Source organism: Condylostylus longicornis, unplaced genomic scaffold (assembly GCF_029603195.1).
Source record: "Condylostylus longicornis isolate FDR11 unplaced genomic scaffold, ASM2960319v2 ptg000028l, whole genome shotgun sequence".
Taxonomy (NCBI): Eukaryota; Metazoa; Arthropoda; class Insecta; order Diptera; family Dolichopodidae; genus Condylostylus; species Condylostylus longicornis.
The window spans coordinates 1082171-1099349 of NW_026577997.1; the positions used below are offsets into that span (position 1 = coordinate 1082171).

At 23.4% G+C, this 17179-nt stretch overlaps 1 protein-coding gene across 4 annotated transcripts in view; it reads left to right on the forward strand.

Moving 5' to 3' along the window:
• Positions 1–17179, forward strand: part of LOC129607748 (TWiK family of potassium channels protein 7-like) — a 293642-nt gene that overhangs the window by 214192 nt on the left and 62271 nt on the right. For all 4 annotated transcript variants that reach the window (XM_055518922.1, XM_055518923.1, XM_055518925.1 and 1 more), the window contains one exon: positions 8573–8699. In XM_055518922.1, the coding sequence (XP_055374897.1) occupies positions 8573–8699 (127 nt within the window). The remainder of the gene's footprint in view (positions 1–8572; positions 8700–17179) is intronic.

Below are 17179 nucleotides of genomic sequence, written 5' to 3' on the forward strand. Positions count from 1 at the left end.
TATTGTTTGAATTGTTTTGAATTAGATCTTTAATTAAAAACTATGAAAGAATGCATTCATATACAATTTTTCGAAGAGAAAGAGCATTTTTAGTAATATCATCTCTTCAAATTAAATTTTATTATTGTGGCCCGCCCTCCTCCCATCAGCCCACAAGCGTTCCCTCGAAACCTGTGCTTCTGATAAATTCGATTATCTTGTGCATTCGGATCCTCACCTCATGATGCTTTAGGTTTTATTCAACTAAAATAATATACTTTTATTAAAGACGCATTTATAAAATATTTTTTCCATAAATTTCTATTTGTAAATTTTTTTTTAAAATTGCAATTGTTCACTTAAACCGATCTAACTTTAAAATACAAATATGTACATACATTTTAACCTACACCTCTTTTTCGTCTTAATTTTTAGAAATATTATGTATACAGTAAAGCTCTTGAACCTATTATATAAAACTTGAGCACATAAAAATTTGTGTTTTTGAAATCTCATGACACCTGCACAGTGTAGCAGCTTTCTACACATATCTAAACAAAAAGAATGCTTAAGATATTCACACACACACAAACTTCACGTTGTAATTCCTTCCATTTCATTTATTAATTTCTAGGAATATTTGAAAACGACATGGAAGCATAGAATACTCTCACGTCTTTCTAAGCTTAAAAGAAAAACAAAAGTAAAAATATTTTTACTAAATTGATAAATTCTAAAAAATTTCTTTCCCAATAAATTTTTCTTTTCTTTGTACAATTTTCAATTCAATTCAAAAAAAAAAAAAATGAAAGATAATACATAGTATGTCTTACTTTTTTCCTAATGAAATTTCTAAAAATTCTCTTTTAAAGAAATTTCTGCCTTCTTTAATATTTTTTTTTTTTCTTTTTATATATTTTCCTTAAAAATTTTCTTAAATTACAAGTAGCTGAAGATGTAAAATTATGTGCGGTTATGCTCTAGATATGATGACAATTAGAATTATTTCAAATCAACTATATTTTTGTTCTTTTTACAGTTCCTTAAATGTTATATTAATGGCATTTAAAATTTATGCGTCATTCTTAATATTTCACAGGAAATAGAGGTGACACATTAAAGTGTTGAACGTTGATAAATAAAATAATTTTAAGAATATACACACATGTATGTATTTTAATGAGTTCGAATATTGTGTATACAATACACGTATATAAAAATTGTATTAATAGAAAAAAAAGGAAAACAGGAATTACGAGAGAAGAACTTTGCCACAATTTTTAAACCATTTTCAAAACTTTTCTGTTCCTTTATTCTCTTTCTCTTAAAATAATTAAAGTAAAAATAGGAAACACGTTAAAAACTTTTTAACATTTCATATTTAAGTGTAATTAAATGAAATTTATTCAAAAAAGAAAAAAATCTTTTTGTACATAAATATAGTAAACAAATTTCTTAAATAAGGAAAAAAATTAATAAGCAAAATTTAAACATGAAAAAGTTCATTTCCATTAGTTTTTGGTGGAATATTCTTCTTTGTTTTAGTATCAAGAATTTTAACGTTATAGAAAATAGACCTTTAAAATAGATTTGAAATAACTTTTCGTTACTGTTAGGTAAAGAGTGTGTAACTTAATTTAGCAATATAACTTAATCTTGATGGATAATTTAGCCAAAGGAACGAGTCAAGTCGCTAGACTCATAAATCATTGATTTATCGCTTTATAGACAGACGCTTTATTAACTGAACTATAGAGGTATGCAACAAAAATTAAAATTTCATCTTAATTTCTTTTAATTTCTGCTCTTTTAAGTAAATTTTTTTGTAGCACAAATGCTACATTTACTATTTTCAACTTTTTTTCGATGTCTTCATTAAACAGTTTAGAAATTTTAATAAAAGTACAATGTATGTATATAGTTGTAGCAAACTTGGCATGTATGTTAATTATGAGTGAAAAGAAATATATACTTATACACATTGTAAATTCTGCTATGTAGAAAATTAAATTTTATATTATATAGCAATAGCAATCAAAATAAACTTATGTGTGTTTATGGTGTTTCTTTTACTCTTAATTTTCTTTTTTAAATATACTATGATTACATTTATTAACTTTTAAATCTCACATACATATATATATATATATATATATATATATATATACAATCAAAATGTAGATTGATGTTGAAATAAGAAAATCATAATTAATGAGATTAAATTTTGAAAATATCGCGTAAATAAAGCAGTTATAAGTTTTGATTGAAATCTTAAAAAATGGAATAAAAAAATACAAATAGTACTTAAAATTTCGCCTCAAAACTTTTTTTGTTTTAAATAACAAATATTTACAATAAGAATAGAATTTAAAATGCGGAAGAAAAGAGTAAATTTTTAAATACATTAAAATTTTTATATAAATGATGAGTTTAATTAATTTAAACAAGTTTATATTTTTTGAAAATATTATAATTTTAAAAATAAAAAAAAAAAAAACTAAATAAAATTTAAATATTAAATTTACATACATTCTCATACATTTAGGATTAAATTTTATATTTTTCATATTAATTTTTATTTAATTTTATAATAATTCAATTAAGAATATTATTTATGTATATTAAATTACAATAATAATTTAAATAATTAAAGAGAACATTTGTAATAATAATATTTAAAGAAAAAACTATAAGATGTTGTTTGGCTTTAATCTTCGAGTGTTAATCATCATTACTGTGAGACAAAATAAAATTTTAAAAATATTTTACAACCATTTTTAAACTTTAATTTTATCATTTGTTTTTTTAAATTTAATGAATTTTGCTGCATATTGCGTAAAATTAATTGTACATAACATGTAAAGAATTTTTTAGTTTACAGAATAAAATTGATATAATTAAATAATATAATTTAACATTTATTATAATTCAACTGACACTATATTTTATTAAAAACCCTTTGATTAAATATTTTCACACTCCTGCTCACAATATTATTTTCACTATTTTCCTGTTAACACAATTTATTCACAAAATCAATTAAAATTCACAAACAGAGGAAATAAAATGTCAAAAGCATTAAAATAATAAATCAAATAAATTTCCAGTTTATATTCATAAATTTTGTCTTCTTTTTCTAAAAATTTCCTTCCTACTCTTACACGACATTTTAACTAAAAATTGCGCCTTAACTATACATATAAATATTGGTAGTTACTTTATAAGTTTACATAAAAAATTGAATTGGAACCTTATTAAATCTTTATAATACATATATACATATATACATACATATATTAATATATTTTGTTATTTTAATTTAGTTTAGAATTTTTGTAATTTCTTAAGAAACAAAACTTAAATATATGGGATATACTCGTAACTGTAGAAAAACAAAATGAAAATAAAAAGTATAAGAGAATATATCAAAGGTAAACTTGTTGCTCTCACATGTATCATTAATTTTCTTTTAATCCAAGTTTTTTTCTAACTTATATATTAGTTATTTTTTTTTCCTAACTTTTGGTTTTTTGAAGTAGGTATATACCCAAAATACAATTAATAATAAATAATTCTCGTGAAAGTGTTCTATCAACTTAAATGTTTTCTATATAAATTTAAGGATATAGCCAATGTGATAGCATAGGATTTTCAATATAATTTTAATGGTATTTTATAGAAATGTAAGTATACTTATGTATTAACTGAGAAATCCGGAATTTTAACCTTTCCAAATACCTAGAAAAAATATAACTATGAAAAATAAATTAAATTAAATTTATAAAAAGAGGCACACTATGTCATAACTTCTGTAAAGGTGTGTTATACAACCGGAATCAAATTCAGACCTAGTTAGTATCGTCAACCGATTACTGCAAATAAAATCTGTAAATTCATAAATATTTTAACAGACGCAGTAGCACAAGTCACCTTCTAACCAGTATACATTATTACTTTCAGCTCACTACCCTTTCCCAATACTCTTTTTTATAATCCTATAGTTTTTATGCTATTGAAGAAAGTTTTAAGTTATTAAAGTACAAACAAACTTTTTTTTCTCCAATAATTCTTTTAACACCCGCATATTAACTCAAAGTAAAACTTAATTTCAATCAAAAATTAAAACAAAATATATTCAATTCAATGCCGTAGGAGGAAATATTATTATAATAGTGAGCTCTTTTTTATGGAAACTTTTAAAGTATCTAAATAACAGAGACGGATTTCAAAGGAAAACAAAAAAAACCTAATTAACGCGATTAAATCAGAAGGTGCCTGTCTATGAAAAAGTTAAACTCTTTGTTTTAAGAGTAATTTTTTCCCTTTTCTATAGCAAGCAAGATTTTACGTTTAATTTTATCTGAAAGTTTTGGATGAAAAGAAAAAAGGTTTTCCTTTTTCCTCATTTCATGCCTTAAATTTTCCCTTTCGTCTTTTTTTCTTTTCGAATTTGTTTCGAAAACTCATCAATTTGGAACGAAATGAAATTATATATAATGGAGTTCTCATGTTAATTTTGTTGTTTTTTTTTTTATCCTCCTAGATCTTTAGGTTAACATTCAAATTTGACCTATAACTTTAATAGGTAAATAAGAAGAAAATTAAGAACTTTTTAAGTGCAAATGTAGTTAATTATTTTCCTTTTCTGAATTTATTTAACTAGAAATTTGGTTATTAAAATGAAAGAAAAATGGTTTATAGTTCAATCTTTATATGTATGTAAAGTGTAAATGTGTAAGTAATTATATAAGGAAAAAAGCCTATTAAATCTCAATGGAAATATAACATGAAAGAATTGATTACAATAAACACTTTTATCAATATTTTGTTTACTATTAGAAAGTTCGTTTTGAAATTTTGAGCTTTTATTTTTAGAATTAATTGAAATTTGGATTGAATGGGATTCGTTTTTTTCATTTAGAAACCTAAAAAATCAAGAAATCAACCTGGTATCTTTCTAATAATATTTTTAAGATTTTTTTTAAATTTATCTCAAAAGAGAATCGTTATAAAACCTGGTTTCCGCATTTAAATTATTAAATTTTCAAAAAGCAAAAAAGGTTAAGGGGTTGAATTACTACAATGAACGTTTAGCTAGCGATATCACTGCTGATTATGGTAACTCACAATTTACAATACACAATTTACAATACACAATTTACAATTTTCTTTAACCTTCTTTCCTAAATTCTTTTAAATTATATAAATTACGTACAAAATTAAGAAATTACGTACAAAATTACTATTTTTTTCTACATTTTCAATTATTTATTATGCATAAATGAACAGCGAGTACTTTTCCACATGTACCTAATTAGAATAACTTATGTACAACAAAAATAAAACAATTTTTACCTTAATTAAAACGTATAAAAGATTGTTCTCCTTAATTTATTTCACTTATTCATTCTTAGAAAATTTCCTAAACTTTATAGTTTTCTTTCCCAAAAATTCATAAGCACAAATATGTATATGACGAAATAAATTGAAAATATGAATAGAATAGAAAATATGAATAGGACAGAAAATATATATAATTCTTAAACACAAAGTATGGGCAAAATATATAATTCTCATATATGTATATCCAATAGTTTTATATGCTATTATACGGACGAATTCCAAGGGGTCATTACAAACAATTATCTAAAATAATTGTTTTTATAAATTTTGAAAGTCTTAACATAAAACGAAATGTGAATACAGATTGTTAAAATTGTCTTAGCAAATATCCTAAAAATGCGCTTTGATTTGAAGTAATGTACGCTTTATAGTTTCATATACACAGCATGTGAAAATGCATATACATAAGTAGAATGAAATATCTTTCAAAGAATACCGAATAATAATAGTTTGCCCTCTTTCATAAGGATGTATTCCGAGTATTTGTGATTGATTTCCATTAATTTTCCAATTTTTCCCCAAATGTATTCAAAAATTCCTAACCTAAAAAGAAAACTTTAGTAAATGAAGTGAAATATAAAAATTGATTATATTAAAATGCGCTCCAAACTTAGAACTACCTATTAATAATAAAATATAGACAATTTCCTGAACAAGTTTATTATTTTATTTATGTGTAACAGGTGAAAATTTATCACATTTCTTACTTTTCTGAGCCACTTGATTTTCAATAAGATTTGTATATGAACGTTGTACATGTGAAGCGTTATAGCAAGAATAGTCCTTACTTAACAAAAAGTTTTATTTGCTTTTTATTATTTTTCCTTTTTTTATTTTTTGTTATTCTGGCTCACTTCAATAATTTATTTTCTCTTCTATATCGTTTTAGTGTTAGTCAAAATGATTTTTTCCAAGAAAATGAAATTAGCATCCTAGAGAAAAAAAAGTATTTTGTTTTTCTTGCTCTTTACCACAAAATGATTGATTTTACTTCCAAACAGAGCATCAAAATAACAATATTCTGTTTTTTTCGTTTTTGTGATATTTATTTTCACAGGTGAGATTACAATTATGAAAAACTAGAACATAAATTATTAATAATCGTATGATTTGTTTGGTACAAAATGAGTGCAAAAATAAGAGTGGTAGAAAATGTTAGAAAAATTTAATTCAAAATACCATTGGACACTGTAATTAGTTTTCAATTTTTCAGGAAAATAATATGAAAAATAGTTGTACTTTTAAAAAACTTTAAAGGCACACCCTTATGAGTGATGCTCATTACAATTGTAGTATGAAATTCATTAAATGGAATTTTTCCACAATGTTGACAGGCTTGCCTATAGGTTAATGTTAAAACTAATTTATTATCTATGCCATAAGTTCAATGTTAAATGAAGTAATTGTTAAGGTAGAACAAAGGTGAGCTGAACTTCTTGCGGTTAAATTGTACAATTTTTCATAAGCCTTACTATATGTACATAAATATAAAATAAAGTTTATTTGAAGTTGAGACTTGGGTTCAGTAGGTGTTGTCATACAAAATAGTATAATTACGACATCATTTTCCTGAATTTTCAAGACAAAAATGAAAAAGTACCGTATTAGGACCAAGATCGTGAAATGAAAATTATAATGCATGTATTAATAAATTTTTGGCTCTGAGCTCAACTTAAATTCAAAAACTTAAGGAGCTCAAAAAGATAAAATCTAAAAATCTATGTATTATCTAAAGTTTTCGTTATTTCACGCCTGAACAGTAATCAAAATATTTCATGACTTACGAAATGTGGAGAAAACTAGAATATCCAAGCAGATTGCTTATTTTCTCGTCAGATATTTTTCGAAGTTTTCAGGATATTGAGTAACCCCTTTCGCAAATGCTCAAATCTTATACGATGAAGATGAATTTTGCGAAACTGAACCATTTAAAAAGCTCACAAAGCTTGATAAAATTAGAGAGGCGGGATATGTTATAAAGGGTGCACGGCAGAACATTTAAAATTTATGTTCTGCCACTTGTTCAACAATCAACAAGAAACCAACAACAATCAATGAGAAACCACACATTTCTTGACAAACTTGTGAACAAAATATTTTTATTTTTTCATTTTTATATACTTATCAATTGAATGATCATATTTTAACAAATTTACAAAAAAATTGTCGTTAAATATGCTGAAAATTTTTCTTTTATTTTTTTTTTAACAATAAAATCGAAAACCTTGTACTTATTGAAACTTTTGTTTTTTTTCTTGTCCTACATACGGGAGCGTTCAGTAAATATATTGAATATGGAGTAAATATTTTTTCTGAAAATTATTTTCAATCTAAATTGCAAAATCTCTAAGGAAATACATTTTTTTTGTAACTTTCATTAAAAACGTGCTACACATCATTGAGTACACGATCCAAAGTCTTAATATTTTAAAAAAATTATATTGTACTTGGTATTGTAAATGGTATGAACGTTAACGTGTGCCTGTATAACTTGCTGCTATCTATTTGTATAGCTACCTAACTGATATTCAATAAATTGATTTTAAGCGTATGTAACTGTCAATTTAAATTACAAGAAAAAAATGTTTCTATACCATTTTTTTTCCAGTTTATTGAAATTTATTTGTTGAACGTGTTGTTTTTAAATATCTTTCGCATCTTAAGATAGAAAATAAGAAGTGAAAAAGAAGAATATTTTACTCAAGATATTCTCAAATATATAGAAGTAAAAGCTACCTGCATTGTAAATATTTATTTCTTATCAAATTGAATAATTTTGTGGAATGTAAGAATTTTTCTTTTCCTTCTATTTTTATTAAAATATACATGACGTTTGTATGTACTTGCTTATGAACATGTTAAGATTTACATTGCAATTTAAATGCTCTTAACCAAAAGATAATAAATTACTGTTTAACTTAACTACATTAATAGTAAGCAAATAGTAAATTAGGTAAAAACTTACAATGAATAAGTCAATTTAAACATTCAATCATATACCGAACATACATAAATGTATACAGTCGAGGATGAATAATAATATGCACGTTTTAGTTACATATTCCTTGAAATTTTAATATTTATATATGTATTATCTTTGCCACAAATATACCTTTAATTATTTAATGTGATATGAAATGTTTTCCAATTTCCAGGATAAATACTATATGAAATATTTTTCAATTTCCAGGATAATTTACTACGTGCTGTGAGAGCATCAAAAATTCAGGAGCCTGGTGTTCAACCAAGTATACCGTCCCATAAATGGTCATATGCTTCAGCATTTTTATATTCATTAACATTAATAACAACAATCGGTAAGTGAAATTATGTACTTCGTATTTATATCAAGCCTAAAATGAAATTAAAATAATTTTAAATAATCAATAAATTCATACCCCTTACTTTTTTTTTAAATATATTTGGGCAATTCTCTTATTATATACATACACGATACTATAATATATGCTATAATATATCATTAAATAGAGTCTACCAACTACAGGTTAATTTTATTTACGTTAGTATGTGCCGAGATATTGTAGGTTAAATCAATGACAGCTATTTTAAGCTTCCGACAATGAATACTGGACTTAACTAAACTTGAATTCTTAATTTCTACAACTAGCACCGCGCCTCGGTTTGACTATAGTCATTAATATATTTAGTTGGTGCATATTTAGCGTTTTCTTGGTGCAAATATATTTACCTTATATATTTTGTCGGTAAGGTTTTTGCAATTTTATCCCCAAGCTAAATACAAAATACATAGTCACGTTTTGTAAACATGTACATATGTGATTTTTTAATCATTAAATATTATTAAAGGTGTAATTTCACGTTATATTTGTTGCTGTCTAGATCTTTATTAAACTTTAACTCTGTTATAAAAACAAAATATAACTAAGTATATACGTAGGTATATGCATGTTTTTAATTATCCATATAAGAATATAAGTATGTATAGGAGAATTATAAAATTATACTGGAAGTTATAAACAAAAGTCCAAATATTAAACAATATACAAAATAAAAACTATATGATCGCATGATAAATTATAACTCAAATCACTTAGGAGATCTTTTATACAGAAAATATTACGTCTATCCTTATACAATTAAGATGTTGATTTTATATTACATAGTTAAATAAAATTTAAGTAATAATAATGTAATTTAATAGTTCAGTTGGGATTCATAGCTTTTATAAATACAATAAAAAATGAAGTACATACATTATAAAGATGTTAAAAATATTATTAAAGGTCATTTTTTCAAGTACCTGAACATATCGACACTCTTTGCACATTAAATATTTTCTGGGATGGCAACGAAACTAAAAGAAGTCAAAAGTAGAAAAAGTTAGAATACAATGTAAATAATGTTTAAATATTATATGTATAGAAATAAAAGGATAATACCAGTTGTTTTTTACACGTTTTGAGTTTTAAACCCTACATTTAATATACGTTTACAAATTTGAGTTCAATAAATTTGAATAGTACTTATTTGTTATTCTTCTGAAAGTGTTTCTTTGAAACTTAATTATATTCCAAAAATTTCTCTTACATATTCCTAAAACTGATTTCTCTTTTAATTGTATTTCCTCTAACTGAAATTTTATTATAAATGTAAATGTAGGGTATAAACAAACTCGAAAACTTTAAAGCAAAATAAATAAAACTTTTTACTCGTTTTAGTTTTATAATTTTTTTTTCGATTTAAAGTTGATTTATACTACTTTTAAAGAATATTGTATGCACACTGCTTCATATACAGATAGTTAATGTCCCCATAGACATAAGTTATCGCTGAGTAGAGTAATAAAGAGTGCATATGGTTTTTGTTTTATTATCAAATATTTTATATGTTATGAAGAAAAAGCATAACAAGCAAGAAAGAAATGGGAGAGAATATTATATGATGTATTCATTATGATCTTATGATCTCATTAATGTAGCGAATTAATATAACTTTTTTTATCACTATTATATAATAATAGCTTTAATATAAATTAAATTTAGTTAATCTGAAAGTTATAAAGTTAATTTTTTATTATCCTGAAATAAAGGATAAAAATATTTAGTGCGCTATTGTACAGGTTGTGGTTAAAATTAATGCTAAGATTCTTTTTCATTTCACTTAAAATGCTAATTGAATATTTTTGGATGAAATTCGGCAAGAATCTACAGAAAAAGATTTATACTCGAATGAAAAAGCTTATTCAATTAATTTTTTTTTTTGAAACATTTTTGTTATGACATTCAATTTGTTGGCACTTGTTTCCATTTTAATATGTTTACTACTAAGAGTGACCTAAGTTAATTTTGAAAGTATTCCAAGAGTTTTTTCAAAGTTTCCTAATGAGTTTGAAATACCTTATAATTAAATAATGACTATTTGATCTTTGAATATGATACTTCGTATCATACAGCTAAATATTTAACTCAAACTCACAAACGGATTATCTTATTAATAAGTAACATTTTCCAAAACACTCTGCGAATTATGTTTTGTATGCGAAAACCTAAAATAATATATAAAAAAAAATATTTAAAATTAAAAATAATAAATTTAAGTGTTATTACTGGTCATCTGTTTCATGTTATGATTTTTGTTTATTAGTTTTTTAGTTATTAGTTAGGTTGGTATGAAATTATAATAATGGTAATTAAAATTTTAATGTGCATGCGATCTTGGTAAATATAATTGGAAAAGTAGAGTATTTTAAAAAATTCGCTAGTAAAATTTTTAAATTATGGAAAGAAAATAAATTTAATATAAGTAGTAGAAGCAAAAATCGCGTTTAGTCGTTTTGTTTAATTAAAATTAAAGAAATTTAAATCACTTTATTGTACGAATTAGTTTCAAATAACCTTATTTGCCTATAAAAAAATAATCTTATTTGTCTAAATTTAATCTATGAAAAATGTACATATGTTTTTAAGCTAAACTAGAAGATATTTGGCCTTTCCAAACATAATACAATTATTCGCGTTACAATTCAAAACTCTTGTGATAACGTAATTTTCACATCTTCAAAAATACAGTAGTTTTTTTTAAATTGCCATATTTGTCTGGTACATTTGTGTTATTTATAAACTTTATTTGCATAATTATATGTGAATTATTTCATCTAATAATATTATCGTATAAAATTCAAATAATATAATTCCCATATTATTAATATTAAATTATATACTAAGAGAAAATTTCTTTTTTTGAAAAATAAAATTTTAGTAATTCAATAAAATTATGAAAATAATATTATAAATTTTCAAAGGGGAAAAAATTTTAAAATGTAATTCAATTTAAATTGTACGTTTTTATGCATAAATAGTCAAAGATTATAATTTACTAAAAATGAAATATATTTTTGCAAAATTTTTAATGCATTTTAAATAAAGAAAACAGGATGCGGGTTAAATTTAGTGAATTATAATCTGATTTTCCTAATACTACAATTAAATATAATTTAAAAATTTTTCAATAATTTGTGTGATTAGTTTTATCCCACAATCCCACTTAATTTTATGACAATAATCTCCTAAATAGCTACTGCTCACGTTTTACACGGTCATATTCAGTTTCTAAAAAAAAGGAAAATAATATATAAAATAATAGTGAAAATAAATAAATTATAAAATTACAAGTAAAAATAATAAAAATTTCCAAAAGGAAAAAAAATATTACTAAAAATTGGCACTAAACATCTTATCCCAGTTTACTTTCGTTCCAGTTTGCTGATTCCGCAAAGTGTTCAAAACTACCATTCAAAAGGGCTTCTAAAAAGCTCTTAAGAAATTATTCACGATTTTTAATTTCTCTTTATTTTTTAACAAATTTTTAAAACAAAACCAAACTTATCAAATAATTTATTAAATTCCAACATCTTATTCAGTTCAGTGTTGCCATACGAATAGTACAGCAATATATTCTTTAATAAACATTCATACAATAATTATATACAATAAACATTTTTTAGTACTTTTAGTAACGCTCGTATCTACCTTTTACATTCCATTACAAGAAAAGAGAAAAAAATATTTAAATATCAAAAGGGGTAAGTACAGACTTAGTCAATAAAAAACAGATGGTGTTGTAAAAAATCTTAAATCAAATTTTTATTACACAATAAATCATATTAAACGGAATATGATATAAACATAATAGTAATATGAAATATTAGACGAAGGGCAAATAAAACAGTAACAACAAATACATAACAATAATAATAAAAATAATAATAATAGTAGATTAAAACCAAGTCAGTTATGAAATATTGCCACCAAATGAGCTAAAAACAAATTCTTTAAAATATTCTTGTAATATTCATTTTAACATATATAGGTAAATAATATAAAACAAATAATATAATGTACAAATGAATGTACATAGTACATTAAATTCAGATCATATTTTTCATATAGCTTCTCTGTATTATTTTCTTTACTAGTACTCTACTTTTCATTCAAAAGCATTTATAATTATATGCCGTTTTTATAATGGGGAAGAAAAAAAGTGAAAAATCTTAATGTTAAGCTATAATAGCTTTTAGATGTATTGGTTGCTTACTATGTTCAGTATGATATAAAATAAAAGATGAGATTAAATGGTAAGAATTCGTTTAATGGTTTTTTTATTTTTCTATTTTTACGATATTCTGCTTCTATTCTTACTTGTACATATTATCATTTATGTGCTGCACAAAAACAATACAATATAAAAAGGAACGAATAATAAAAAATATTTGCTGTTAAAAAGAAGTATTTTTTTCCGTAAACAGGAATATGAAATACATGAAATATAAATATGTATGTACATACATAATTTAATGTACGTAGTTTCTTCACAAAATAATCAGCACCAGCAATTTATTAATTTTTGTCTCCTGTGCAAATCATTTTGTCTAATATTTCATTAAAAAAATATTATTCACATTTTCAAAGATGGTAAGAAATTATAAGAGACTATAAGATATTTTCAACTAATACGAGAGTAATTTATTGTTATGAGTGGCATATCAAAATTTCGCAAGACAACTTCTGTCAAAAATTTATTAATCCAACGTCTATTAAAATTTATATTGAGCTCAATTTTCTTGTTAATAAATAACCTACAAAAAAATCTTTGGATTGCAACGACTTTGGAAGCTTTTAGTTTTCTTTAAAGTATGTATTTCTTTTAAGTATGCCTCCCAAATTAATTTAGATTTTAAAAATTCAAAAGTGTCTACTTAGTACTTATGTGTGTACATATTTCAAAATACATTAGTGAGATAAGATCATTTTTACATTTTATTACTAACTTAAATTAAAGGAGATTCTGAAAAGCTTCAACCGACAATTTAAATATTACAATTATTTATAAAAGAAAAACATCTATTTTTCGAAATTATTTTTAAAACTTTTCGATCATTCTCTTTCGAAAGCAATTCAGTTTTTTTGCTTGTTTTTGTTTCATATTACAAATAATTTAAACGAAAAATATTTTCGCTTTCATTATTAATCTATGAAGATTGTATAAAAGCAATTTTACCATCTGGAGGTGGACATGAAATCCCGCTCAAAAATTTATAGTTTCAAGAAAAATTTTTCTCTTTTTCATCATATACAAAAGAACTAGTCATAGCGTATGTTATCCTTTACATTATTGCTATCCTTTAGGTTTATATATATATATATATATATATATATATTCACATTACATATACATATGTATATAATACAAATTTAAGAAAGATTTTTAAAATTCATGTTGGAACACGTCCCAATTATTTATTGGCAGTTTATTTTTGTCGGTTTCTTGTTTTAAAGATTTTCAAATAATAAAAAAAAAAAACAAAAATAAAGAGAAAAAGTAATGTAAAATGTGTTGAGGAAAATAAAAAAGTTTATAAAATTTATTTTTTCCTGCAATTTATTTCAACATTAAGACTCCTGCAGAAAATTGCATATGCAAGTAAAAGAAATTTTTTTTTTGTTTTTGTTTTTAATATAAAATAGAAATGCATAATAATGATTTCAATAACAATAAAAATTCCGAGCTTTTGAAGTTTTGAAGTTTCTTCATTCTATTGCAATTTTTATTTTGTTTTCTGCATTATGCATTTTACTTTGCCGCCGGAATAACATTACGTTGCTCTAAAATGCACAATGCTAACAGGAATTTCAAAAACAGATAGGTATATAGGTAGGTTCACACCTATTCTCATTTCATCTTAGAAACATTTGCAATATTCCATTATAGTGATGACTTCAAATCTGATATTAAAGTCACCAGCACATTTGTTTTTGAAATTTAAATTCTATGAAACTTATTTCATTTTCACCTATACATATACATATGTATGTATGTACGTATTCCATTATGAATTTTTTTTTTAATAAAATATTGTAATTTTTTTTGAATTGCACAAATTGAATTGTTCAAATATAATTTTTTCTCAATTTAATTGGCAACAAGGGAATAATAATTGGACATAAAAATATAATACTATATTATTTAATATTAAAATTACACATTAGTAAATTGAAAATAAAATAAAAATAATTATGTTTTTAAAACACTACAAACGTGTAAATAGAGATTGCATTTTTTTTTGCAAATATTTAATATTCGTATATTTAATTTATTGATTTTATTTAGAAAATATAAGAATTTAATTTTTTTTCACCTAAAATAAATATGTTAAATTTACTATAAAAGAAATATCGAAACAAAATTATTAGAGAGAATTAAAGTTCTCCCAATAGTAAAAAATTTATGTACCATATATAGGCACCATAATTATAAAATTAAAAAGAATTAAATTTTTAAATCCAATGAGACTTTCATATTTGTACGTAATTAAACCTTAATAAAATTTTACAATTAAATGGACAAGAACATTTTTTTAAGTGAAACCATTTGAAAAAAATATTTTGTTTTATATTAAATATGTATATATTTTCATGAAAACAATAATAGAGAATTTACAATGGGACAAGGATTTTATGCGACATCGTACATTTCATACTATTTGACCAATAAAAATAAGCCTGCTTTAAAATAGGATATTTGTTAAATACTTTCCTACTTCAATATTTTAGGCATGTATTAATAAAATGAAATAAAAAAATGCAATTTAAAATTTTTACTATTTAATTTTAATTTAAATGCCGGCGTATTTTACACATTTTTGATATATTTTACATTAACACTTCAATAAGATATAGATAATTTATAATTATCTATTACTATATCTATAAATTGTATTGATACTTATGCACTTAAAAGTTTTAAAAAACGATAAAATAGTAATTTTAAAATTATATTTTTAATGTTTAATTTGTATATGTACCTACGTAGTTGTTTATTTATTAACAATGAAATAAATTTTTTAATATTAAATTATTAAGCCCCAGGGGCTAGACTATAAATTTATTTCCCGCATCTTGCGGATCTAAATACAAGACAAAACTAAAAGGGTTAAAGTAAATTCTAACGAAATTCAAATAAAAATATTTATTATTCAACTTTCGAATACTTTCTTATTAGAGCTTTAATTGTTATTGGATTCAAATATAACTCATCTTTTAGCTGACTGATCTTCCCTAACAGTGTTTTCTGTCCAATTTAAGTATAACATACCTAATTACTTACATCCAAGGAAAAATATTTTGAAAATCTTGTAAATCCTCACTGTCCATCAACTAAATTACCACTCGTTTAAATTCAATAAAGCGCACCTATCACAATGTAAATTTGCTCATTACTTAACAAATAAAATTCTCTTTTCTGAATAAATTAGGTAGATACGCATTTTAATATTCTGAAATTATTTGAAATATACTCATACACTTATGTCAATATCAGTTAATTCAACCAGTAATTTCAACGCTTGTTTACAATAAAAATTCCTAATACGTGGGCATTGAAATTATGTGTGTGTGATAATATTTTACTGAAGTTTTCAAATCAATCCAATAAATCGAATCGGGAATATTATTTTATGCAACTCACATTTAGATTTTCGTGTAGATATGTACATATATACATACATATGTATTTACCAATTGTTTTATTTCACTTCTGTATTTAATAAACAAAAAAATGTTTAGAAATTTTTCAATGTTTTACTGTTTTACAAAAAAATTAAAATAAAACAGAGATATTGATTGTTTGATATGCACGTACGTATAGATAAAATATTTATTATTTAAATTAAAAATTGTAAATTTTTTTTTGCTTTGCAGGAAGAAATACACATACACCCAGGGAAATTCGAATCCCAACCTTTGTTTATTCTACCGTAATTGAAATTTAGTACATCCTTGCTTATTATGCATGTTGTTGTTTCCTTTTTTTGTTTCAAAACATAAAAATTGAATCCTTTAAAAATATTTGAATAGTATAAAATTATACTATTGGAATAGAGGTCATTACGTAATGTTGTATTCGAAGTTTCTAATAAAACATTAAAGCAGTTTAAAAATTTTGTTTAATTTAAATATGAAATTTATGTATAATATAGGTAGGTATGCAAGTATGAATCTAATGTAGGAACCTGCATATGCATACTATGATTAGATTATTTAGTTTTATGTATGTATGTAACTGATACTAGCTGCTTCATTTCTTAGCATTAAATTAAATCTACTTAACTTACAAGCACAACTAAATATATTTAATATTGAAAAGATGATTGTTTTTAGATTTAGAATTCAAAAGGCAAACACTTTTTACAAGAAATATAAGCATATATGTATGTATGTATGTACATATGTAGTTATATATGTATGTATAACCTAATGTA